Source organism: Myotis myotis, unplaced genomic scaffold (assembly GCF_014108235.1).
Source record: "Myotis myotis isolate mMyoMyo1 unplaced genomic scaffold, mMyoMyo1.p scaffold_m19_p_3, whole genome shotgun sequence".
In the NCBI taxonomy this organism is placed as follows: Eukaryota; Metazoa; Chordata; class Mammalia; order Chiroptera; family Vespertilionidae; genus Myotis; species Myotis myotis.
Window position 1 is genome coordinate 5,865,011 of NW_023416335.1, and position 26,802 is coordinate 5,891,812.

The 26,802-nt window shown below is 48.4% G+C and overlaps 1 protein-coding gene across 5 annotated transcripts in view; it reads left to right on the plus strand.

The window, feature by feature from the left end:
• Positions 1-17,056, plus strand: part of STOX2 (storkhead box 2) — a 195,851-nt gene extending 178,795 nt beyond the window's left edge. For 3 of the 5 annotated variants that reach the window (XM_036298314.1, XM_036298318.1, XM_036298317.1), the window contains exons 3-4: positions 5,374-7,639; positions 13,244-17,056. In XM_036298314.1, coding sequence (XP_036154207.1) covers positions 5,374-7,639; positions 13,244-13,439 — 2,462 coding nt within the window. In that variant the 3' untranslated portion in view covers positions 13,440-17,056. Of the gene's footprint in view, positions 1-5,373; positions 7,640-7,793; positions 8,214-13,243 lie in introns of those variants that run through there. The other 2 variants (XM_036298316.1, XM_036298315.1) reach the window with 2 other exon arrangements.
• Positions 17,057-26,802: the final 9,746 nt, after the last annotated feature.

The window sequence follows — 26,802 nt, forward strand, 5'->3', positions numbered from 1 at the left end:
AGGGAATGTTTCCAGGATTGTTGTTTGTTTTTTAATTAAACATTCTTTGATCGATATACTTCCAGATACAAAACATAAACACTTTAGATGTAAAGTCTCTATGGAAACGCTTTCTTATTCCTTCACTTGGGAAGTCAGGGAGCTTATTCCTAATGGTAAGGAATGATTACAGTGTACTCACGATTCTGTATAGTTTTGTAAGGGTTCTGAGATCATCACTGGAAGGCCTACAATCAGCAAATTCTAGAATACAGGTAAATTTTTGTTTTGTAGTAATAGCCACTTTTCTGAATTGGGCCTTTTCCTTTAATATAACAGCATAGTAAACTCAATTGTGAAGCCTTAAAAATGAACCTTACCATTTTTTTTTGGAAAAACTTATTTGTATTTTAATTTTTTGTTTTCATTGATATGAGAGAGAGAGAGAGAGAGAGAGAGAGAGAGAGAGATGGGGGGAGGAGGATTTGTTGTTCCACTTACTTATGAATTCATTGGTTGATGCTGTATGTGTCCTGACCGGTGATTGAACCCACAGCCTTGGAGTATTGGGATGATGCTCTAACCACCTGAGCTACCCAGCCAGGGCTGCTTCTTTCTGTTTTAGTATTGACTGCATGGGTGCTGCTGTGTGAGATACCCTGTTTTACACGTGGGTTTGTCCTCTGGATGACTGTGCTGCAGAGCTCCTGGGGTGTCAATTCATGAGACTGCAGTGTAATGGGGGTCTATTCTCAGGAGCTGAATTCTGCGTGAAGTTGTTCTGACTGTTAATGGGGCGTAGCAGCTCTTTATAAGTTGCTTTCTCTTGTGTACAAGCAGTTTTTGTTTTATACGGGCGCTCAAGAATTGCATAGATAAGGTTTGGGTTCTATCACTAATTCACCTGGAATTTGTTTTTATTTTGTGCAGAAACTCTCATGAAATTTAGGGGAAACATTGCGATTATCCCGGCCTTGGAATCATTTGCTTGAAAACCAGTGTGCGTTTCCCAAGAGTAGAGCCTAGATTGAAAGTAAGCATGCGGGCCCACAATGAGACAGTTCTATGAAATAATACCTTCTTCGTAGGCACTGTTACCTTGTCCACCTGGTCACTAAGGGTGCCTCCTGAGGGCGGTAACGAAACAGGTGTGTGTGCTACATCTCATTCATGGCCTCCCTCCCCTTGAGAACCCCTGGCCGTCCCCTAATGCTTTCGTTCCCCACCTTCACCGTTTGGAAGGATTGGGGGGGCCTACCCTTCTCAGCTTACCCGGCTGTTCTGGGTTGCTATACAGTGTCCTTTGAAGGTAATCTAGGTTTCCATGGGTCTTGACCCAAAGTTGAGACTACTCATAGCTAATATGTATCGAGAACTCACTATATGTCGGGCACTGTTGTACGTACATTACACTCATTTAAACTCACAACTCTGTGAGCATAGGTGCTATTAGGATCCACATTTTGATGGTAATAAATAGAGGCTCAGAGAGGTTAAGTTGCCCAAGAAGATACCGATCGTATTGGTTTTGTGGAGCAGCTACACAGGTGGCTCCAGGTGGTACAGGTGGCTTAAACAACGGAAATGTATTGCCTTACAGTTCTGGAGGCTCGGAGTCCGACACCAGGTGTCGGTAGAGTTGGCTGGTTCCCTCTGAAGCTGAGGGACAGATCTGCTCCACGACCGTGTCCCTGGCTGGCAGACAGCTGTCTTCTTCTGGGGTCTCCTGCCACTGTCTTCTCTATGCGTGTCTCTGTGTCCAAACTTCTCCTCTAAAGATGGCACCTGGCATGTTGGATGAGGGCCCACCTAGTGACCTCATGTTAACTTGATTATCTCTAGAAAGACCCCCATCTGCAAGTAAGGTCGCATTCTGAGGTCCTGGGAGGCAGGACTTCAGCATATGAATGGCAGAGGGTGGGGGGCATGATTCAACCAGTCGCATCAATGAACAGCGATGGATTTCTAGCCAGCAGCTTGGCCCTGGAGCCCAAGTGTTCTGTCTCCACTGAAACTGCCATTTCCGTGGGTCAGACTCGGTTGAATATCGGCAGTATGATCCAACCTGACCTGCTTCCAGATTACCGTCATGCACCTCATAGGATCTTTGGTCAACGACAGACCGTGTATGGGATGGTGGTCCCGTAATGTTACAGTGGAGCTGAATTTCCTGTAGGAAATGGAAGGGCATGTGGTTCAGGAGGAATTTTTCTCTCTGACGGGATCAGTATCTATGGGGCTTGGCAACCGATTCCCTTTCACTGACAGCACCTCAATTCCAAGGGCACAGCTTACATCCCAGACTGACAGCCGCTGACCTGTTTCAGCAAGAGGAGCCCGTCCCTGAGCCCTATGTATCCAGGGGGCTACAGCCCTCCACACCTAGTCAGACGGTCCTCAGAGAACGTTGCTGTGCATCCTTCGTCAAGGACCTGAGGTCCTGTACAGGGACACAGGTCCCCGGGAGCTACCTGAACAGGTGTGAAGTGCCACGGCCCCTTTATAAAAGCTCTCTGTGGTTGTGTGGGGCCAGCCTGTCCCTGAACTATGGAAATATTTCCAGGTTGTAATGATATAAAGCATGGGTAAGTTGTCTTTCTTCCATCAGTTCAATGCCAGAGCGAGCCTTTTATGCCAGATGGGGTCAATGGAACTGAAGACGAATTCCCCAAAGTCCAAATATTGAGTCCTCAGTTCTGCGCCCCCTCCATGTTAAACACCCTCTTTTTTATGAACACGCAAAGTTTCTTAATCTGATCACTACCCTACATGTGCTAGCCAAGCCACCTGGCCACGACAGCCCCGTGTTCCTCTGTCTTTCTATCCTGATTTCTATTCCGACTGATCCTCAGGCCACCTTTCATTCCCTCCTGCCTGTCACTATGGTGACCTATGCCCTACCCAGCCAGCATCTCCTCGATGTTTCCTTTCAGTCCGGCCCACCCCCCTGGGCACGGAGCAGCATCGACAGCCTCGGGGTTCTATTTCTGACCCTGTTGGGAGGAAACAGAGGGAGGGCTCGTGGGACAGTGGTAGAGAGTCCACAGTGGTGTCCAGTCATGTCCTAGGCCTTCACATTCACTCACCACTGACTCACTGACTCACCCAGAGCAACGTCGAGTCCTGCAAGCTCCATGCATGGGAAGTGTCCTGTGCAGGTGCACCATTTTATAAAAAATAGCCTTTTATTTCCCAGTTACAGTTGACATACACTATTTTATTAGTATCAGGTGTATAACCCAGTGATCGGACATTATATAACTTACTACATGGTCACCCCAATCAGTTGCGTACCCACCTGACCCCACACATAGTTCTATTTCAGTGTTATTGACTGTGTTCCCTGGGCTGTGCTTTACATCCCATGACTATTCTGTAACTACCAATTCCTACTTCTCAATCCCTTCACCTTTTTCACCCATTCTCCCAACTTTCACCCAGTCCCCTAACCCCCTCCCCATTTTTTAAAATCTTTTATACCACATTTTACTGTGCCTTCTCTATGTTTAGACAGACAGATACTATCATTATGTTACCGCTGTCCGCAGTAGTCAGTACCGTAACATGCTATACAGGCTTGTAGCCCAGGCGCAATAAGCTACACACACCATACAGCCTGGGTGTGCTGTGGGCTGTAACCTCGGTGTGTGTAAGTGCACTCGGAGATGTTCATGCGATGGCGAACCCGCCTGAGAATCCATTTCTCAGACCGTATCCCTGTAGTCAAGTGACACATGACAGCTTAGCATTAAGGTCAGTCTGGTAAATATCATCACCCTCAGTGTGCCTGGCAATGAGGAGTGGAGAACAGCCAAGAAATAACGCAAATGCACTACAGCCTGGAGAATGTGTACTTTAAGTATGTATCCTCCTCATTCTGCCTCTTAAGGTAGACCTGGACATAAAACGCACACAAAGCCCTTTGAAAACAGTATCAGTTACTGTACAAAGGAGTGTCTATCATTTCCTTCTGAGATCTCTGTTCTAACAAATGTGGCAGCTTGGGATCGGCGACCAGACAGACGTAGAAGGTCTAAGCCTTCATGAGTGGACTTCTTCGGGCTCCCTGGTTACGAAGTAGGAAACCCACCTCCGTCCTGCTGCCTTAGGCCAGGAAGAAGGCTCTGACCTGAATTCCACCCGGGCTCACATCACGTCCCTCATCGAAGGAGGTGATTGGAAAATTGGGAGTGCTACATAATTAACAACGGTCAAGTCCGTGTGCCCTTTTATGTAATTTATAAAATTCAGTTTATTCAGTAAACTTAATCTTGAAAAAAAGTATAGAATACCTCCAAATATATATGGGAGCCTCTATTTTAGATTGGTTTTTCAATACCAAGATGGCTATTTCAACCCTGTCCCCTAGTTGCTTTTATTGAAAAAAAATCTTTTGTTCATTTCTATCAGATCATGTAAAACATTTTTCATGTCTCCCCTCATTTAAAAATATTCTGCCTTTACCGGTTTAGTAAAGCTTTGTAACCACAGTAGCAACCTAACCTCATCTAACGCCCACCCCCCCCCCCCCCAGCTCTTGTATTTTCCCATCCTATCAGTGGTAATACTCATGCGGGTCATCAAAGAAAACCAGGATTCCCACTAAAGTTAATGAACACCTTTGAAATCTCTTTACCTGCTGTAGATAATCCTTGGAAGCTTGGCCAGATTAATAGGGTTTTGTCTTAGTCCGTTTGGGCTGCTGTAACAAAAGGCCATAGACTCTCTGGCTTTGACGACAGACATTAGTTTCTCACAGTTCTGGAGGCTGAGAAGTAGGTCCAAGTTCAAGGCACCCACGCATTTGCTGTCTAGTGAGGATCCTCTTCCTCACATTACAGAGAGAGGGCTCTGCTCTCTTCCTCCCCTAATGTCACATCCTGAGGGCTCCATCCTCATGGTCTCCCCTAAACCGAAGGCCCCACCTCCTAATACCATCATGTTGGGGTTTGGGGCTTGACTCTATGAATCATGGGGGGACACAGCAGACTAAAGCATCAGGAATCACATTTGCAATAGCATGGATGGGCCTGGAGAGGATTATGCTAAGCAAAATAAGCCAGTCAGAGAAAGATGAGTATCACATGATCTCACTCATACGTGGAGTCTAATGAACAAAATAGATCCAGAGACATGGAAGCATGGAGCAGACTGTGGAATCTCAGAGGGAAGGTGGGGAGGGTGGGTGGGAAGAGATCAACCAAAGAACCTGTATGCATGTGTGCATAACCCACGGGCACAGGCGGCAGGGTGGTCAAGGCCTGGGGTAGGGGGTGAGGTCGGGCTAGACGAGGTCCGTGGGGGAAGAAAGGGAACATAAAATAAGTAATAAAAAATCGGGAGTCCACCACATGCTTCCTCCCCCTTCTCACGAGTGTGTTCCCTCGCTCTCAGGTGTCCCCACCCCCAGCCAGGAGATCCTGCGGCACACCCTGAACACGCTGGTGCGGGAGCGGAAGATCTACCCGACCCCCGAGGGCTACTTCATCGTGACCCCGCAGACGTACTTCATCACTCCGTCCCTCATAAGGACTAACAGCAAGTGGTACCACTTGGACGAGCGGATACCCGACCGGTCTCAGTGCACCTCTCCCCAGCCCGGAACCATCACGCCCTCTGCCTCAGGCTGCGTCAGGGAAAGGACCTTGCCCAGAAACCACTGCGACTCTTGCCACTGCTGCCGGGAGGACATGCACAGCATGCACGCGTCCACCCTGCAGCGGAAGCCTGCCAAGGACTGCAAAGACCCGTACTGCCCGCCCTCCCTCTGCCAGGTGCCACCCACCGAGAAGAGCAAAAGCACTGTCAACTTCTCCTACAAGACGGAAACCCTCTCCAAGCCTAAAGACGGGGAAAAGCAGTCCAAGAAGTTTGGGCTCAAGCTCTTCCGGCTGAGTTTTAAAAAAGACAAGACCAAGCAGCTGGCCAATTTCTCCGCCCAGTTCCCTCCCGAGGAGTGGCCGCTGCGAGACGAGGACACGCCCACGACCATCCCCCGGGAGGTGGAGATGGAGATCATCCGCCGCATCAACCCCGACCTGACGGTGGAGAACGTCATGCGGCACACGGCGCTGATGAAGAAGCTGGAGGAGGAGAAGGCGCATCGGAGCAAAGCGGGGTCCTCCGCCCATCACAGCGGGAGGAGTAAAAAGAGCCGGACCCATCGGAAGTCGCACGGCAAGTCGCGCTCACACAGCAAGACGCGCGCGTCTAAAGGGGACCCGTCCGACGGCTCTCACCTGGACGTCCCCGGGGAGCGGGAGTATGACTTCTGCGACCCCCTGACCAGGGTGCCCAGGGAGGGCTGCTTCATCATCGAGCACAAAGGCGAGAACTTCATCATGCACAGCAACCCCAGCGTGCTGGAGCCCCACTTCCCCATGACGCCGGAGTGGGACGTGTCGGGGGAACTGGCCAAAAGGAGGACTGAGATGCCCTTTCCCGAACCTTCCAGGGGCAGCTCCCACTCGAAAGTGCACCGAAGCCACAGCCATACCCAGGACCGACGGTCCAGGAACGAGAGGTCCAGCAAAGCCAAGGAGAGGTCCAGGTCCATGGACAATTCCAAGGGTCCCCTGGGCGCGTCCTCTCTGGGGACGCCTGATGACCTGGCCGAAGGCTGCAGCCAGGAGGACCCAACCCCCATCCAGCCCTACATTGACGACAGCACGCTAAGGCCCGCCCCGACGGCCGCTCATCAAAGGGCTCACCTTCTGTCCCCGAGCTATAAAGAGGTGTGTATTCCGGAAATAGTCGGCGGCAGCAAGGAGCCGTCCAGCGCGTGCAGCCTCCTGGAGCCAGGCAAACCCCCCGAGAGTTTGCCGTCCTTCGGTGACCTCAATTCTTGTCCAACGAAAACAGCCACGGACGACTATTTCCAGTGCAACACGTCCAGCGAGACGGTGCTCACGGCGCCATCGCCTCTGGGAAAGAATAAAGAGGACCAGGATCCTCTGGCCCTGGCCGAAGGGGTGAAGAAGCTGCCTCTGTCGGACAGGCAGACCCCGCTTTCCTCCAGGGAGCCCGGAGGACACAAGGAGGAGTCGCCCACAGGGCCAGGCGGGGGCCCGGCTGCTCCGGGCGCGGCGGCGGAAGGGATGGCCAATGGACGCCTCATCCAGCATCACGGTGCCGAGCCCAGCAGCCTGGACAAGAGGAAAGAGATATTCAGCAAAGACACACTGTTCAAACCTCTGCACAGCACCTTGTCTGTAAACAGCTACCACAAACCCAGCCTGTCCCTCCTCAAAGCGCACCCGAAGGCACCTGCGGACACGCTGGCGGGCCGATGCGAGAAGCTGGAGCCGTCCCTGGGCACCGCGGCCGCGCAGGTCCTGCCGGCCCTCCAGCGCCAGCAGGAGCCGGGGGGCAACCAGGAAGCCTCTTTCGACTATTACAACGTGTCTGATGACGACGACTCCGAGGAGGGGGCCACCAAGACCGCCGAGGAGGAGAAAAACCGAGACGATGTGGGCACCATGCAGTGGCTCCTTGAAAGGGAGAAGGAGCGAGACTTGCAGAGGAAATTCGAGAAGAACCTCACCCTCCTCGCCCCCAAAGACACGGACAGCAGCGGCCACCAGAGGACCACCCACTCGGCACGCCTGGACAGCATGGACAGCAGCAGCATCACGGTGGACAGTGGATTCAACTCCCCACGGTAGGGAGAGGCACTGCGCGCACACACACAGCCACCGGGCCGGGCTGGGTGCAGACACCTGGGAAAGGCGTCCGGTGGCACAGCTCGGCTCTGTGACGAGGGTTCGGGTTGGTGCGCTGTGTGGTTAACTGCCTGTCTCTGGCTTCTTTTGCAGGACTTGACACCAATGTTTCTGCAGCTGTAGAGAGCGCCAATCTGGACGGGTGGGTTGGCTGCCCCCCTCACACTTGCCTCAGTCCAATCTAAGACCAACATTCCCAGTATTTTTTCTTCAATGTTTACATTGCCCCCGTGCTGGTCAAGAAAGGGTGTTTGTTTTTGTTTTTTTAAGTGCTTCAAAGGTTGAGCAGAATGAGTAGTTAGTGGGGGTTGGGAATCAATTGATTGGCTCAAGGACAAGAGTCCCTTTAGTGAGAATATACACTTGACTCTTGAACAACCTGGGTTTGGACTGCCCGGGTCAATTAGGGGCCGCTTTTTTCTTTTTCAAAATATTATTTTATGGATTCCAGAGAGAAAGGGAGAGGGCAAGAGAGGCAGAAACATCAGTGATGAAAGAGAATCATTGATTGGATGCCTTCTGCACGCCCCACACTGGGGATTGAGCCCGCACCCCAGGCATGTGTCCTGACCAGGAATCGAACTGTAGACCTCCTGGTTCACGGGTCGATGCTCAACCACTGAGCCACACCGGCTGGACAAGGGTAGATTTTTTTTCAATAAATACTGTAAATGTATTTTCTCTTCCTTATGACTTTCTTCATGACATTTTCTTTTCTGTAGCTGACTTTATTGTAAGAGTACAGTACATGATACATATAACATACAAATAAGCGTTAACTGGCTGTGTTACCAGTAATGTTTACAGTTAACAGTAGGCTATTAGTAGTTAAGTTTTAGGGGAGTCAAAAGTTACACACATATTTTTGACCGTGCAGGTGGGGGAAGGTCAACACCCCTAACCACTGCATTGTTCAAGGGTCAACTGTAAAAGCAGGTCTCAAAACCTTTCCAGTGGATGTAGAAGCTTGTTGCCATGGTAACCAGCTGCCTGGTGGCCCTCTCCACCTTCCTCATGCAGCTTCCTCTCACCACTCGTGTGCCCACAAGGAAATGGACCTTGTTCCTCCTGCAGAAAGATTGGGGGACTCTGCTCTCTTAGATCAAAGCACGTGCCAGCACTGTCCTTCCTCCTCCTGTAGATCTGACACAACCAATCAGGGCCCTCTAGTCGCAGCCCTTGTTCTTAGGAGGTGCTGGTGACTCGGTGAAGGCTGGGCAGTTGAGAGTATGTAACGCTCAGTGGTCACATCCAGTGCATTGAAGTGGTTCGGGGGTTCAGAAAGCAAGAGAGTCTACGCAACTTCCTTTTTTCCTGCTTAACTCTCCCTTCTCCTCAAAGAGCAACTCGGGACCTCATTCTCCTAAATTCTACTCCAGATTGGTGACTCTGAGATGCAGAAATACGATGAGAGATGGACACTTCTCACTAGCTGTGATTCCCAAGATTTTATAATATTTATCATTTTAACAAGTATCCAGATATGGTTATTTTCATTATTAACAATGATAATTAGTCCTATTGTGATCATTTCACTGTATCTCTGGGTAATTTGGGGACAGACCATCCCAAAATTAGAATTGGGAATCGTTCATCTGTTTGTCACATATTAGGCTGTTGTTTTTTCTTAAAGGACTAGATCTTGATTATTATTATCATCATCATCATCATCATCATCATCATCATCATCATCATCATTATTGTCATGTAACCTTCTTTCCAAGTTAACCCGTGTGGCAGTCCAGTATCTACACAGACCACAGAGCTGGCACTCTGGTTGAAGCGGTGAGAGACCAGGGGTCCCAGGTTTCTGCTGCCGTCCCTTGAAGAGCCCTCAGGGACCTCAAGGAGCTTGGCACTCAGTCTGAAAACGACTGGCCCATTAAGTGACTTTTCTACGTAATAACTTTTGCTCGCTATTTTCCAAATCAAATCTTATTTACCAGTTATTTTGTTTCTATTTCTTTCTTCTACTCTCTTTTCTCCTCTTGAATTTCTAGCAGTGGGTACCATGCAGGCATAATTGAAGGTCTGTAATGGATGGTTGAAGTTCAAGACCATCACTTACGGAAGGTGTGGTTTACTGGCCTGGACCTTACGTTCCACTCTTTCTTAATAAGACTCTACCCACCTGATGCTTTTCACACAGCGGTTCCCAACCTTTCACGTTGCCTCTTGATCCCTGGACCTCCGCTGAGGGAGAGTGTCAGACCTCCAGAGATACTAAAGGAGACGTTGCGAGTAGCTTAATGGTTCTAACTCAAGAATTTATGAATGAGATTATTTCTTGAAATAAGTTCATTTGCATTTCTCTAAGTTCTTTGTCATGGTAGAAGGTAAAGGTTGCTCTGAGGAGAGTTTTCACAAATTAGCTCTGTGTCTGTCCGTTGTTACTGGGTAGAATTCTCTCTGTAGGGATGTGTAGCTCACCCAGAAGTTTCGTGCAGTTAGCACATAGCGGTTCCTTGTATCCCTTTCATATTTAATGCGCATTGGTTACAGGCTAGATGACAAATTGGTTTTCTACACCCATTTTTAAACTGTATTTTCTGTACACCTCGGTAAATTCACTGAGCTGCCTTTCTAACGAATGCGTGAGGATAGTCTACAAAGGAGAATATTTGAGTTATCCGGAGTTTTACTCACTAGCGTGAGGAGTATTTTAGCCAAATAGCATTATCATACTGATACCTTCCCAGTGTTGTGAGATACAGAAATCTTAAGTGGGCCATTTATTTGGGTCTTTCAGTAAATAATCCACTGAGCAACTGAGATTCGACTAAAAAAACAAATTAAAATCCCCACAAACATGGTGATTGCCACATTCAGCTTTCAATCAAGTTCAGCCACATTCCCAGAATTCCTCAGTCCGTTTTCTTAGAAACTCAAAGGGGATTGAGAAGGAAAAAAACATAGAAACTTAAGCTATGCCATAGATCTAATATTGAAAAGGACATTTTTTGACATGAAAAGTTTGCTGTTCTAAATCTGAGCCCCAACCTGGTGGATGAACATAATGTGAAATCAGAGGCTGCCAGGGATGTGACTGTCTAATGTGCCGTGTGCCGTGTGCCGGGGGCTGCACGAAACACATGTTCCAAGAGGGCGGACGACAGCCCAGTGGCTGGGCTCAGGTCTTCTGCCTCTAAACCCGGAGACCTCAAGGCGGCACCACTAATTCTCTTATTCAGAAAGAGCGTTTACTTTTGAGGGATATTTTTACTGATAATGCTCCATCTTCATGAACTTGTTCATCATACCCTGAGCCCTCGATAGGAATGCCACACACAGAATGCCTCGTTCTAACAGCAACAATGAAAGGTCTCCTTTGGGGAAACTGGAGGACGGCATGTATTTATCACGATTAGTCGGTTCACCGTGGCGAAGAGGCATCTTGGAGCACAGACAGCTACCAAGATGGTAGGCAGCCCGTCGCAATGAGGTGTGTTTGCAGTGCCTGGCACTGTGCCTGGCCTACAGCGGGCACATGTTAAGCCCATGCCTTAAAAGCTGGTTTAAAAGTGGGTTTTTTGGAATTTTAAGTGTATTTCCTCATAGAAAAGGACCCCCATGGATTCCCAAACCAACTCACACAGTAGCTACTTTATGCATTACATGCTAGATGCAGAACAGAAATCATTTACACTTATCTAGCTTTGCAGTGTGCAAATTCTTCACCAACGCCTGATTCCTCGTGGTCGCTCTGTGAGGAGGTAAATCACGTAACTCTCCCTGTGTTAAAAGTGAGGACGGTAAATACCTGAGGGAAAATATTATCAGGATTAAGGGTGAAACTGAAGGAACCTGTCACGAAATCTCTGGGCTCTACATGTTTATTGCCTCCCTCCCTTCCTTCTTCCCTTCCTTCCTCCCTCCCTCCCTTCCTTCCTTCTTTCCTTCCTTCCTTCTTTCCTTCCTTCCTTCCTTCTTCCTTTCCTTCCTTCTTTCCTTCCTTCCTTCTTCCCTTCCTTCACTCCTTCACTCCTTCTTCCCTTCTTCCTTCCTTCCTTCCTTCCTTCCTTCCTTCCTTCCTTCCTTCCTTCCTTCCCTCCTTCCTTCCTTCCCTTCTTCCTTCCTTCCCTCCCCTGACTGTGCCTCGGCTGTAGGGGTGGCAAGCCTCCAGTGGGCTTTCTTAGGGAAGGGGCCAGGTAAGTGGAAAGCCCGGCACTTTCCATCCCTGTATTCCTGATGTGCTGAGTATTCTGTAGTCGGCCCAGATTGGCCATAGGCACAATGGAGGAACTTCTATAAATGTCTTAACCGTCTGCCGGTACCCTCTGCAGTCAAGGAATGTCTAGCTGTCTCTTTGGTAGTTGACAAACATAGTTTCTTTTGAACAGTAAACTCTTGGCTCTTTGATGAGAAGCAAACTCAAGGCCACAAGGGGTTAGGATGAAGTAACCTGTTAGTAAGGGCTGCCGAGGTCTAGGGTTCAGACAGAATTGCCCTCAGTTTTGGAGGAGACGGGGAGACAGTAGATGTCCACCATTGCCCTTTGACCTGCAGCTCGCTTCCGTAGGCGTAACTCAGTCCTGGGACCAGCCCTCATCAAATGTTTTCTAAACCTTGACTCTGTCCAGGAGGATGGATGTTTTGAGCATCCTGATGGTTTCTTCTGTCTCTTTATAAGCCGGTAAGTTTCTTATTACCAATGGAGGACCTTGAACATGGACATCCATTCAGTTCCCATCAGTCAGGCCAAAAAACCTTATTCCTGCTATTGCTCCACACATTTGGAATCTTTACATGTTCTAAAGCTCTTGGAGCAATAAACTAGCTTCTGGTATTTCTAACTTAGAACAATGAAGAGAAACCAAGATACTAAAGTCTTTAGGTCACTTCTATTCTCCAAGAATCCTTTAAAGTATAAAATATTTCTACCAAAAGTGCGTGTGTGTGTGTGTTGGGGGTGGGGAGGTACGCGGATAAAAGTGAACTTCACAAATGAGTAACATCTACGATTCCTCCTCTGAAAACATAATGTATTTTCTCTAAAGTGTGAACATTTGACACAGAGGTGTGAAGGTGTCTACAACGAATTTTATTTCCACCAGCGCAGCAGGTTAGCCAATGGCAAGCTTGAGCTCCGCCAGCGTCAGAATCTGCCCGTGGAGAATGCAGACAGAACCATTAGGGTACAGTTACCGAGCTGGTAAAGCAGCGGTTGTATCAATGAGTTCCCAGCCTGAAATGAAATCATTACACGTGTATATTTACGAGTATTGAAAAAAACACTGATGCAATAGCTAGAGATGACACTGAATGCTGAAGGCGTTTCCTCGAATGGGACAGGAGGGGAAGGCATTTAAAGTGCACGTAGCTGTAGAGGACCCTTCATGCCTCGGGCTGCTGGTTTGCACACGTGTGCACCGCCGCTGGGGCTGTGCAGGCGCATGTAAATGATCAGGGGGAGGTGGTCTGTCTGTGACGTTCTGAGCCCACGAAGGAAATCCATTAACGCCATCGTTTGCTCTTCCTCTGGAATCACTATGTAATCATTTATGTTCAGAACCAAACAAAACAAACCCTCTTTACTCTTCTAGCACTCGGGAGAGCCTGGCCTCCAACACGTCGAGCATTGTTGAAAGTAACCGTCGTCAGAACCCTACCTTGAGCCCGGCCCATGGCGGCGCCGGCCCGGCCTTCAACTTCCGAGCAAGCACGGACCCCCCAACAAACGAAGCTGAGAAATTACAGAAACCTTCCAACTGCTTGCAGGCTTCCGTGACGAGTGTGTGACCGTCGTCCGGCCTCCGATCTCTGTCTCGTGCGACACAGCCAAGTTTACGACACTGGGACTGATGTTTACATCTTCGGAAAGACAAGCATCTCAACCACAGTTTTGGTGTTTACTTAAACTGTGCTGCTAAGTAGGCTAGAGCAAAACACAAAAGTCTTTCTTTCAGAGTATTGCTTTTTCCCATGTATGGCTCTGTAGCAACAGAATAGCAGTAGGGGTGATATGTACACTTTTGCTTCACTAACTTGTAACTGAGCACACATAGGAAAGTCTAGACACTGTAAGTGTAATCTGCATTTCCAATGTCATGCCGTTGCCAACGCCATTTTCAAATGCCACAGGTGCGTGTTGCTCCCAGTCTGTGGGCAGATGGTGCCACAGAACTGCTTCTTGACACTTCCAAACAAACAAACAAAAACAACGAAGCCACCACAAAATGTCCAATGCCAGGGCCCGCGGGGAGGGAGATCCATGCCAAACAGCTGAGGAGGGACCCAGCCCCCGGTGTGTGAATCGCTTAGGCACCCATCATTTCCTCACTCTGAGTTTTCGTGGTGCGAGGTTGCAGGAGCCCGTGGAAGTGTGTCCGAAGGGGTCGGGATGGAGATCCTGGGAGTGTGTGTCGTCAGGATTTTGTTTTTCAGTGTCACAGATGCTTGTCTGAGTGTTCACCTTCCACAATCACTAACAGGAATATAGGCCTTTGGATCTGAAGTGGGTAGAAAGGCAGGGGCCCCCAGCCTGGCTGGGCTCAGCGCTCCTGCTGGAAGAGGTAACGCAGACTCTACTCGTAGAAGAGGTGTGAGTCGGGATCTGTGAGGCTGGGAAAGGGATGATGAGCCTATCTTACGATAATAGATACGATAATTAGTTTGTTTAAAAGCAAAATGTTCTTTGTGATACAAATGAAGAGTATGGCCTGGGGATGTTATTCTTTCTAATGGAAGGACATAAATCTATTTTATGTAGTTTTAAATAGAATGCCTAAATTAGGCGGTGGGAGATAATTTTTAGTGGTTCTAGGAAAGAGCAGAGAGTTAGGGAGAGTTGAACTTCAGGCCTTTTATTCCTGGGAAGATATCTATAGAGAGAACTTTAAAAGTAGTTTTTGATCAGAGGTATACATGTGCCCATGTAATGAACAACGGAATGTGCTCATTCTGCAAATGTGGTATAATTCTAACTTGTACTCCCCTTAAAATTGACCAGAATAACCATTATGCATACATGAACTATGCCAGAGTGATGTTTACAGAGACTGTGTAACCGATTTCAGGAGGCACGTTCAGGTGGATGTGCGGCAATCAGCCCAACTTACTTTGAGATGGTTTGTTCACATTTGGCTTTGGTTTACAATGTCACGTTGAATGCAAAGAAGCCAGGCGGCAGCAGAGGGATGACAAATAGTCAAGCTTCAGCCTTCCGGGAAAGAGATTTTCCCAGGGCCCTGCGATTTATTTTATGGGAACAATGGAGTCAAGCTGTAGGTAATGGGAAAGTATTTGCAAAAGGGTTACAGATGACGCAAGTAAATGGTCTGACCAAAAAAAAAAAAAAAAAGTTTATTTAGTTCCATGGCATGTGATGTTTGGAGCCATAAAATACATATCCCAAAATAAATCCCAGATCCAGCCAGCGGCATGGCGTTGGTGAAGCGCCCCTGCCCCGGGTTAGGCTGCATCGGCGGCCCGTTTAGGGAATGCAGGCGCATACGCGGCCGGACTGATTCTTGCAACATGTGGGCGCTCCCTTGCGCTTCTTCAGATATTTGGAGGTTGCGTGGGGAACCGGACGCATCGGGGCAGCGTAGGTTCCTTGTCTGTGCTTAGGGTGAAACCTAAGTACATGCCTCGGTCAGCTCCCACACCACGAAAAGGCTCCCGTCAGTCGGCGTGCCATGTCATGCCTTATTTCCTCCGAGGCATGCCCGGATGGCTCAGCAAGGCACGCTGTCTCCCCGATTAACTATGTCCAGAAGGAAGGATAATGTCTCTGAGACTCCATTCCAAGTCCGTTTCCTTGGGGAGCTGTCTACCATACAGTAACTAAATTCTTCTGTCTAAATTCATCCTCCCCCACCCAAAAACCCTGCTCTCAAGTGTTTACCATACACTCGGTTCATAAATAACATAACCATTGAGACAGCCCACCAGCCTCCGGCTGGTCCTCTGAAAGTCGCCATCATCTGAGTCAAAGGCTGGATGACCCGGAAAAGAAAGCACGACCTTTAGAAGCTTTAAAATAGGAATTTATCACTATTTCGCAAGAAATCGGTTTACAGAAGTCATTGTTCCAATAAAATGTGTACACTTTCTGCCTGATGCTATGGGGTAATTAAAAAAACAAAAAACAGCTCCCTTAGACCAGCAACCATGAACATAGGAACGAGGGGCTTTAAAGGTGATATGATGTCCCAGGTAGAAGCAGCCCCGTCTGATCTCTCCGGGCTTCCCGAAGGGGGGAGGGAGGGGCAGGAAGCACATTGCAGATGTGACCCAGGATGGTCCACAGCGAGGCTCTCGGGGTCCAAGCTTCGAGGACACCCTTGTCCTCCGGGGAAATGCTAGCTTTGTGTCCATGGCTGCGTATAGAGGCTTCACTTAAGAGCTTGTCATCTGAAAGGTTTACAGAATCGAATCCGGTTGAATCTCTGTGTAGCATTCAACGTTAAAGGGTCAGCCCATCTGTTGGCATTTTGCACACTTATGTATTATTATGATGCAGCATATTACTTTATGGTAATTTTTATTTTTGCATATAACTACCTCCATAAATTTGATGAAGCGGCAGCCGTGCGTTGGTGTGTATCGGTCAGAAAAGCGGGGTCCAGGCCACGGCGTGGTGTGTGTGTGCGTGTGCGCGTGCGTGTGTGTGTGTGTGTGTGTGTGTGTGTGTGTGTGTGTGTGTCGGCGATCGCCTCTGTGGACTCATGACTTTCTCATCACCATGGTTTCCTTTCACGGCATTATTTCACTTTCAGATGTAAGCCTGTCTCCTCCCCTCCCCACCACAGCGCACTTGGTTTTGTGATGAATGGGAGGAAGTTTAAATTTCTTGTCCCCCCCCCCCCCCATTCTTGCTAAAAGTTCCCCCTGGCAAAGAGCCAATTGGTAAACATAACGTAGCGATTTACTCCTATGAAACTCTGATGTGAATTCTAGGTGTTCAGTAACCGAAGACACACAAGAAATGCAGACCTTGACTAGGGAGCACTTTGGTCCTCTCTGCCTTCACCACATGCTGGCGTGTCGCGCCCAAACGTCCCTCCCATGAGGAGAGCTGTGCCGTGTGCCCACAACTCCTGCTCCATAGGTTGTATTCCATTTTATATATTTGTACATCTCAGGGGACCTAATTAAGGGCGGGCGCCAAATACGGAAAGCGGATTGGAGAGCTGAAAGGCAACTAGCTGGGTAAAGATGACAAAAAAAAAAGACCACTTCTCTGACTTCGGGAAGCAGACATTTTTTTAAAGAGGGAATCTGGGGTAACAATGAGCCAGACACCAGCTGTTCCCAAGTCTCCCTTTCCCACAAGCCGGCCAGCATTTCTAAAATGCAAATCTCAATTCTGTTGCAGTCACCTCGGGGAGAAAAAAAAAAAAAACCCTCTTCGATGACAACGAAAGCATCGTTCCTTTTTTAGGCTGGCACGGCTTTCTCAAATTCCACCCAGGAAAACCACTTCTCACCACAAAGTGTACTTGAAAATAAGTTTCCAGTCCAAATCGTAGGCCTGTTGCCCACCCTGCAATCGTGGTGAGGTTCTGGAACGGCTCCGTGTAGGCCGTGGGCAGTATTGTGGAGCTTGATTAGAATCCAGCCCCGACCTGTAATGACTTTGCACATTCATGTCGGGTCTCTCAGTGCTTCCAGAGCGTGCGGGTTCACAGACAGCTCCCCGCGCGGGTCCTCTGTGCCGTGCCCATACTCGAAGCCAACACACAGAAGGAGTGACAGACGAGATGACCCAGGACACAGTGGCAGCTAGCGATGATCTCTGTTCTATCTGTTGGATAGACCATCCCGAGCAATCACGCAACACAATGCGATTTTTTTTTTTCTGATGTGTGCTAATAAAGTCAAAGAGAAACGAATACAACTCTCCACCGTTGTCCGCTTTCATTCAAAAAGTTCAGGGCGCTGGGAATGGGACGCCTCCGTACACCTTCCCGGCAGCGATTTCTGAAGGGGGACGTCCATTCGGCCCATTCCGGTGCCACTGCGGTCAGCGGTCGGTAGACACACGCCCGTGTTGGCAGCTGCCTATCGGCTGTGCGATTCCTGTGCTAAAATGCCGTCTTTCAAGGAACGCGGCTGCTCCGGGCTGGGGAGGTGCCGAGGCAGAAATTTCGGTGAAGAAGTGTCTCAAGTTCTCAGGCTTCGTGGGTGACAGCAAGTCAGCCCTTATCAGGCCCGGCTCCGAAGAATCTGGATTCCCCAGGGAGCTGGTCTGGTTGGCAGTGCCCTCACGTTAGGAGGGCACAGGATGAGGGCCTTCTCTGTTGCCACAGGCCGGTCACAGGACCCGCTGACCGCGGTCTAGCGGTGCCAGTGGACCCCGCAGAAGTGGCCCTTCCCTTCCCTCTCCCCAGCCCCCGCTTCCCCCGGCCTGTCCTGCCCATTGTCTGGGGGGTCTCTCTATTCCTGAGTGACTCCCCCACACACCTTTAGGGCTCGGGGAAGCCAGAACCCAGGAAACATGAATGCAAAAGCCATGGAAACATTGTTTTGCTCTGGGTCAGTAAAATAGGGGCAGGAAAGAGATTACCATCGGTCTGATCTTTGCCAAGTCAGATAACCGAATCAGCTGCCACTCCGTCACTCTCCCTTAAGGGTTGACAGTATTAAGGCTACATCCAATATTTCCCCATTTCATAGATTATACACACACACACACAAAACTCATTATTAAACGTCCTGGTGTGTCTGAAACAGACATTGGCATCTCCCTGGTTGAGTTCCTCGCGGTGTCTCTGGCAGCAGCAGCCCAGAGATTCCCCGGCGATGGCTCCCCTAACACACACTCCTGTGTGTTCACAGTTGTGGTTTCTGTGACTTAGAGTTGCTGGTTTGCAAGGTTCAGCATTCTACAAGGCTCAAGGGGACTAAACCTCCTTCTTATGATTGTATTATTATCTGTTTTCGGGCTTTAAATCGCTCCTGTTGGCTTCAAATGTGAACACACACACACACACACCCTGCCAACGAGGGAAGGGGCTGTCTGCCACGCGAGGCAGTGATCCCTGGAAGCCCATGGAAGGCTAGAAGCTTGGCTGGCCCACGTACAGCTGCCTACCTCCCTGTCCAAAGGTTGACCTTGGCACCCCATCCCCTTGCTCCCACCAAAAAGAGGTACCAAATCTGAGATCTGAGAGCTCCAGTTTCAGTCCTCTGCCGTTCTAGGAAATTTATCATGAACTACACAGTCAGCAGCTCCTCGCCTTCCTGTCCTCCATGGTCCTCCCTGCCTCCTCCCTACCGCCTCCCCCCACCACCACCACCACCTAGATACCCATACACCGCCTCGGTTTCCACATTGGAAGGGCGAAGTCGTGTGTGGTATTGTGCGCACATGATGGTTAGCACCAGAGCTAACCCCGGGTCACCTTCCTGTAAGTATTGACAGCTACAAATTAAGGTCCTTAGAGTAGTTGACATAGATACGACTTTCTAGCAGAGAATCAAATTTCAACGTTCAGTTTAAAGGGATCATAATTCTGCAGGTATCCTTCTCTGAGTGACTGAATGTGACTATTGCATTAGGGGTAAATGAATTAAGAAGTGCAAGTGGGATTTACTGTATGTTAGAAAGAAGTTTTGCAGCCAAGACTGCCTTGAATAAAATGTGTTTGCACTGAAAAAAAAAAATTTTAAATTACTTGGTCTCTGGTTGCTGTAAAGGTCATCCAAGATGGATGTTCTGTTTATATTGTATAGTATTTCATATGAAATAATTACAGTTCATGAAATGTCTTCCCTAATGTTACTGATTTATAACAGCACATTTGTAACATGGTTTTTATCGTGTCAGTGTGCCATATTGTAAATGATGATTACTTGTCATGCTTAGTATAATAACTTAAAAGGAAAAAAAAGCACAGGGATTTTTGTAAGTCTATATTTGAAAGTCCCTCCATATGGTAATATTGTGTTCATGTTGTTTATGTAGTGTTGTGTGAAATATCCATTTTGGATTGTGTTACTTTTTAAGATATTAAATAACATTTGGTTATACGTCGAAGTGGATTTCTTTTTGGTGCCCGAGAAAGAATAGGTGAGATCAATTTATTTTTCTGCTCCGTTAATATGATTTCATAACAGATTTTTATGACACAATCATGATGAGAGCTTTTGAAGTAAAACAGCTAAAAATGGAAATTTCTGTTCAAAACTTTTTTCCAGGAATGTTGAAAAACATCACATTTTTGACTATTCAAATGTAAAAGACTGAGATTTAGAGATGCATATAATTAAGTTTTCTATAGGAAATTATAAAGAAATGTGGATGTTGGTTTGTTAGCACTCAATTCCTATCCCCAAATAAACGTGACACCCCCCCCCCCCCCCCCCCCCCCCCCCCGTCCTGTAAGCATTCGCAGATACTCGCATCCTGCGACGAGGTGCTGGCACAAGTTCGGAAAGCCTCCGGGCTTGACTGCCTTCAGAATCTGCTGTGCTCCTTTCTCTCTCCTCAGTGGGGGCTAATCTTTGTCCTGGGAGAATGGACTCCATTTTCTCAAACCAAAAGTGACCTGTTCAAACAAGCTAAGACATAGCAATTTTTTTTTTAGCATTCTTTTCTTTAATGTTTTTATTGATATTTAGGGAGAGAGGCAGGGAGAGGGATAATAGAAACATCCATAAGAGAGACACATCATCCATCAGCTACCCACAACCTAGGCATGGGCCCTGACCAGGAATCGAACTGGTGACTTCTTGGTTCCTGGTCGACACTCAACCTCTGAGCCACACCAGCCGAGGGAACCAGCATCTACACTAATAAAAGAGAAACATGCAAATTAACCACCACTCCGCTACACCCAGCGGCCAATCAGAGCAATTATGCAAATTAACCAACAAAGATGGCGGTTAATTTGCATATGCAGGCATGGAGCAAAGACTGAAGATGGTGGCGGCCACGGAGCTGGACTCCACTCAAGGAGTGGCTGGGGGCCTGGGCTCCGCTTGAGGAGCTGGGGGGGAAAAAAAAGGAGGGGCTGGGAGCCACCGGAGTGGAAAAGTCAAGCCTCACTGCTGTGGCCGGACCAAAGGCCTGGGTCCGGGTGCTGGAGGAAAACCAGTGCCAGCAGCCAGTGGAAGGAAGGCCTATTGTGCGAATTTTTGTGCAACGGGCCACTAGTTCTTAATAAAACACAATATGGCGCTGCAGAGTGGAGCCTGACTTTCTTGTCAAGGCAATGCCCAAGCAGGCTTACTGCTTTGGACAATGGCAGTTGTTGGGTTACGTGGGGAGACCCCAAAGCCACAACTTTGAAGGACAAGCCTTATTTTAGTTGAAAGCATTTGTCTCTATATTTCAAACTGCCCCAGGACAGACACTCCATTTTTCAAGAGTGAAGTTAGGAAGAGCAAGAATACTGAGAGTGCATTGTGAGTTTTACGCCGGGACCAGAAGCTGTGGTGCTGAGGGAGGGGCTGGGTGTGCCTCTCCGCTCATCCAGTCAGCCTGACGTGGAGGCAATGTGGCGGCTCAATGAGGAGAAGGAAGGCGGGACTCGGGCCCCTTTGGGAGAATGGTCACAGTTCATAAGAATCTTTTCTTTCCAAAGGAAATGGTATGGTTTTGACCTATGTTTAAGCATGCAGAGGGGTGGGATTTTTCTCTCCTTCCATAAAGACACTCCAAGCAGAGCTCTCCATGTTTGCCCCAGCCCTGTTCCAGCTATGAAATCAAGAGCCACTGAATAATAAAAAGAAGTTATTCACTTGACTTTAATAATTCATTTCACGGTGAAAGCTTATCCCTACTGTGGGAAAACTTGGATTCAGTGACATTCCACCCCTTTGGGCTCAGTAGCTCCAGACTTTTCCTGTAAAGTGAATAGTTAACCATGGGATGCATGGGTCACGTGTGTGATGAATATTCACAGAACGCATTGCATGCATCACACAGGAGTTTCAAGAAAAATCAAGGCACCTGCTCTCGAGATAGGCTGGGGAGGGTTTCTGGTGAATCGTTAAAGAGTTGCATTAGAAGTAGGATGTTAGGCGTGAGAGGGAGGTGTGGGTCTGGGGTGCAAGGGGTGAAATGGAACAGATGCTCAGTGAAGGGGCCAGTCTCCCTCCTCAGTCAGAGCGAGGACTTGGGGGCTAGTGCCTGTGGCTCAAATGGAGGGAACGTCCTGCACCTGAGCCAGCATGGGCTTGTCTGGGTGACCACTTACATGGGTGACCCCAAATCCCATCGAACACACTCCTTCCAGGTCACCTTCCTTCATGTCTTCCTTTCCTCTCTTTGTTGTAAAGTTCCATGCTTATTTTTTCTTTTCTATTACCTAGGTTGTATTTTACTTTACTCTTTTCTTACGTAAAACCAATAATTTGTGTTTGTTGTTATGCTATCTTGTCTATTAAGTATTTGGACTCATTCCCGGCCTCCATTATATATATATATATATATATATATATATATATATATAATTTATTAATATAGTAATGTATTAATAATATAGGGATATATAATTTATATATATATCTATATACCACTGATTGCTAGTGTTTTAAATTTCATATTTATATTACCTTTCCTTCTTTATAGCCACAGGCCACTCTTTTCCCCCAATCTCCTTTTCTCTCATCTTTTGCTAAGAGCCTTCATGCCTTCCTTTGGCCCTTGGGCTGGGCTACAGAGAGACAGTCTCCATGGGAGAGGGGTGCAAGGAGGTGCCAGAAGCCAGAGAATTCAGCAGGAGAAGCTGTGGGCTGTGGGGGCAGCTGGAGGGCGGAGTGCAGAGTTCATTTGCAGGGAAGTGAGGGCTGCGAGCGGCGGGCGTGCTAGTACACCCGGCCATGACCACAGTCTGTGTCCTTGTAACCATATCTGAAATCTAAAGACAGCTGACCATTATTTATGCAAACTGTCCACAAAAGTGGAACAGAACTTTCACTCTCTCTCTCCCTCTGATTGCAGTTTCCCCCGCATCGTAGCCACATGTTTTGCTTTCTGTTTCTTGTCATTTCTTCCCCACCCTCCTGCTCCTTCTCCTTTTGCATCTGTGAGATTTACGCCACAGCTAATTTTTCATTTAAATGTTCTCATTCCCCTCCTCCTCGCCCCCCTCCCGCCCCCCGCCCCCCCCCCCACCCCCGTCCCAAGCTTTTAAAACAAGTTCTTGGTTTTGATTTCTTGTAATCTTTCTGTATATCTTCCTACAACAATGTCCCCAGTGGTAGCTAACTCATTTTGTAGCTGTAATGTGACCAGAGAGTTCTAACTAACTACTTGCTATGATTCCCAAATAGCCAGGTTAGCTAAAAATAATAAAGTAAAATAAAATAAAATGTAAAGCCTTGCTCTGGGTTGTCATGGACGTCAGACCCCAGGTTCCCCTCCAAGCTCTGGCTTACCGGTGGTGTTGGCACTGGGGATTCAGCTATGGCGCTAGAATGAAGCTACTGTCCGAGGCACAGGGTGCAGAAACCATGCCTGGGCTCCCGCCCTGGGTGTGACGGGGGTCAGGGTGCACTGCGTGACCGCAAGGTCAAGTTCCCAAAGGGAGACGCTGGCCAGAGGCTTCTGGTTCCCGCCTCTTCAAAGCCTTGCCTCTACGAAAAGACTCCTCTAATCTTAGCTTTCTGCAGGTGCCCATCTTGTATCACCATAAGCACATGTTATTCTACACTCAGAACACCGTTCATAAAGAAAGCTTATGACCACCATAAACCGAGGAAAGGCCACACGTTATGACTTGGTGTGTCCTCTGATTTAATCCTCTCTGGTTAGCTAAGCCCTTCCTTTTTCTTCGCACCTTCTGGCCACCCGCCTCTGAGGGGGGCTGAACCCCAAAGCTCGTTGATTTCTCTTGAGCATGAAAAGCCTTATTAATGTGTTAAAGTTGCAGACCGCTGTGCTCCCTGCTTTCCAGAGCAAAGCCGTCCGCCTGGGCTCAGTGACGCGCAATCCGATTTGTCATCCGAGGTAGGACTCATGGGGGAAGGTAAGGATGGTCTCTTTCTTTAGGCACCGAGAAAATGCCGTCATGTAGGGAGACAAATGCAGCACTCGTGGCCAGGAGAAGTGGGTGCTTAACCATTCTCCCCAAACCATTCGTCACAACCATCCCCTCTCCCCTCAGAGTCTAATGGAGAGTCTCCAGATACTTCCTATTGTGCCCTGAACCCATGCTTGTCAGTTCATGTTGTGGTTAATTAATCCTTATCGTCGTTTGTAATCAATGTATCTAAATCCTAGACTTGAAAAAACATCACCCCCAAAAGGTAGTCCATTAAAGGGGATGGGTTTTTTAAATCCAGGACCTTGTTACTGTAGATTGGGGTTTGGCAAAGCTAGGCAAATAAATGAAGTTTAAATTTGATAGTACCCTGAATACTGCTTTTCTAAATTCAGAAATAAATAAAACGCCGTTTGCAAAAGGAACCAAAGTCAATAGGAAGATTGTACACAAATATACGCGCATGTTTTGTCATAGCATTTGAATATTCATTTGATACGATGGGTATTTTAAGCAGTGAGTGTTCAGTGCTTCCCTTCTGGCTGCTAGGCACCCCGGTCGGTTCCAGGGACACAAAGTAAACGTCATGATCGTTGTCTTCTAAGGGCTTCGGAAGGGAACACCACCCCTATGCCTGGACAAGCAGCCCTGCGACCAGGGTGCGAAACGCTGAGGAGAGCGTGGGAAAGCCACCTGCCTGGAGCTGACAGCCAGCCCACTCATCCGACCTCTGAGGCTCCGCATGCTGGCCTGTTACAAAAATGGGGCTGGATCCTGCCACCCCGACTTCACAGGGACGTCTGTGAGGGCTCCCTGAGCTCCCTCAGGTAAGCGACAGAACAGCGCGTGCTGTTGTGGCGTCAGAGGGCGGTGCGCCATCATGGCACTGTGGTGGCAGAGACATTCTCACAGGCCACTGGGCTTTCGGCTGGACCCTCAAAGGCGGGAAGGACCGAGGGGCCCCAAGAGTATACCAGGCATTGATGACAAAGACTTAAAGGCAGGAGAAAGACACACTGGGAAGACAGAGACTGGACGTAATTCACCTTTTCCAGGTAATGTTTACCTTCGTGGATGCTGTGAGTGCGTCTGCGGGACAAGGGCAGCTAACATTACAGACACATTTTCTAACGCAGTTTTGGTACAGAACATCAGAGCTGGTCATCGGATAGTGACACACGGGAAGACTGTCACGTGTCATGCCTTATGCCCGTGTCTGGGGATGGAGCCATCAAATCCCCCCCCCCCCCATACACACTTGCTTTACTGTCTTCAGCCTGATATTCAGCAGGAAGTCCTTTGTGGTAGCCCATCCCCCTCCAGGAATTTTAGCCCTGGGGTGTCTTTGCTGTTCTTCCTGTCCCCAGGTACAGACCGTGGACCCCAGTGGATTCTGAAGCCCTTGACGTTGGGAAGGCTTCCCCACCGTCACCTCCCAAGGCCAGGCAGGTGCTGGTGAGCGGTTCTCCCTGCTTCATGTTAACACGCCCCGAATTCTGACAGTCACATCCACTTGGGGTCCATTGGGGGTGTCAAGGCATCATTCGCAAAGCAATACACTTGCACCTGGCGACAGAAAAAGCCTTTAAGACTCCGGAAACATCTATGACTTTGTGCTGAGTTACCACACCGCCCGTAGTCATCAATGTGAGTTTGCCGTGGTCTTGCTCTGTTTTACTTTTGATTTGAAATGCTTCGATACCAAATCTGACTCTGAACTCAAAATGCAACTCCACATGTGACTCTCCTGCTTAACTCCTTTCAATGGCCAAATTATGTAAATTAGATCCAACTCTTTTTTAAAAAAATATTTTTTTTTATTGATTTTAGAGAAGAAGGGAGAGGGAGAGAGAGATAGAAACACTAATGATGAGAGAGAATTGTTGATTGGCTGCCTCCTGCACGCCCTACCCTGGGGATTGAGCCTGCAACCTGGGCATGAGCCCTGACTGGGAACCGAACCGTGACCTCCTGGTTCATAGGTTGACATTCAACCACTAAGACCCTATTCACGCAGATTCTGATTCAGTGAGTCTGGTGGTACCCAGGCTTAGCTATTTTGGGGGAAAAAAAATCCTTAAGATTGAGCCTGTTTCCTTCACTACCTCCCTCCTCCTCCTCCAAAAGTAGTAGTGTGAAGTGTGGTGGTGGTTTCTTCAAATGGCTTTCAGGAATCAGAAATTTTTCACCTTTTTTTTCTGTCCCCTCAGACGTAGGTCTAAAAAGCCAAACGCAAAGTTATGTCACTGTCAAGCCGAGATGCTGTATACAACCACTCACATTTTCCAAAGACAAGACATCCTTAAAAAATTCCTTCCTGCCATTATAGAATCCTATGTATACCGGAGACCTCATCCTTAGGTATTCTCATGACTACATGGAGATGCTATGGTTCTGCTACATATGAACAGCATGCTGACCCCAGGCATACCCTCTCCACCAACACCGGCCCCCACAGCCATTGCTTCTCAACTCAATGACACCCTCACCCTTTAGATACACGTCTACGGAGGAGCGAGCCCCGCCCAAGGCTGCCTGCCCCCTGGCAAACACGGGAAGCTAAGTTTGTCTTTGAGCCATTTTTCCTCCTCAGTCCTTCAGCTCTTTCCTATAGCCAGTCTCTCATGTGCAGGAGGAAAGCCAGCCACGACCTCCCAGAGTTTCCTTTTCCAAAGGGGTTGGTCTCATAGAAGAGCCTGCAAAGGGTGGATGCCCGTGAACATGACCGTCTGCGTAATTTCAGAAGAGTCTGTTTCAGCGTCTTTCGGTCCCCGTGGTCTGTAACGAGGCTGTTGAGGGGAGGGGCTGTGTCATCTTTGTGCTTTCTGCTCTGACACAGGCATCAGCGTTCAGTGACTGACGGAACAAATGCATGAAGAAATGTGTGTGTGAGGGTGGCAGGGGGGATGTAGGCACTGGGGTGGGGTGACCTTCAGCAAAGTCACCGATCAGTCATAGTCACCGGGCATTCCTTTGATTCTGTTTTGTTTTGTTGTTGTTGAGCCTCACCTGAGGATATTTTTCCCATTAATTTTTAGAGCGAGTGGAAGGGAGAGAGAGAGAAACGTCATTGTGAGAGAGATACATCGATTGGTTGCCTGCCGCAGATGCCCCAACCAGAGCTGGGGACAGAATCTGCAACCCAGGTATGTGTTCTTGACCGAAAA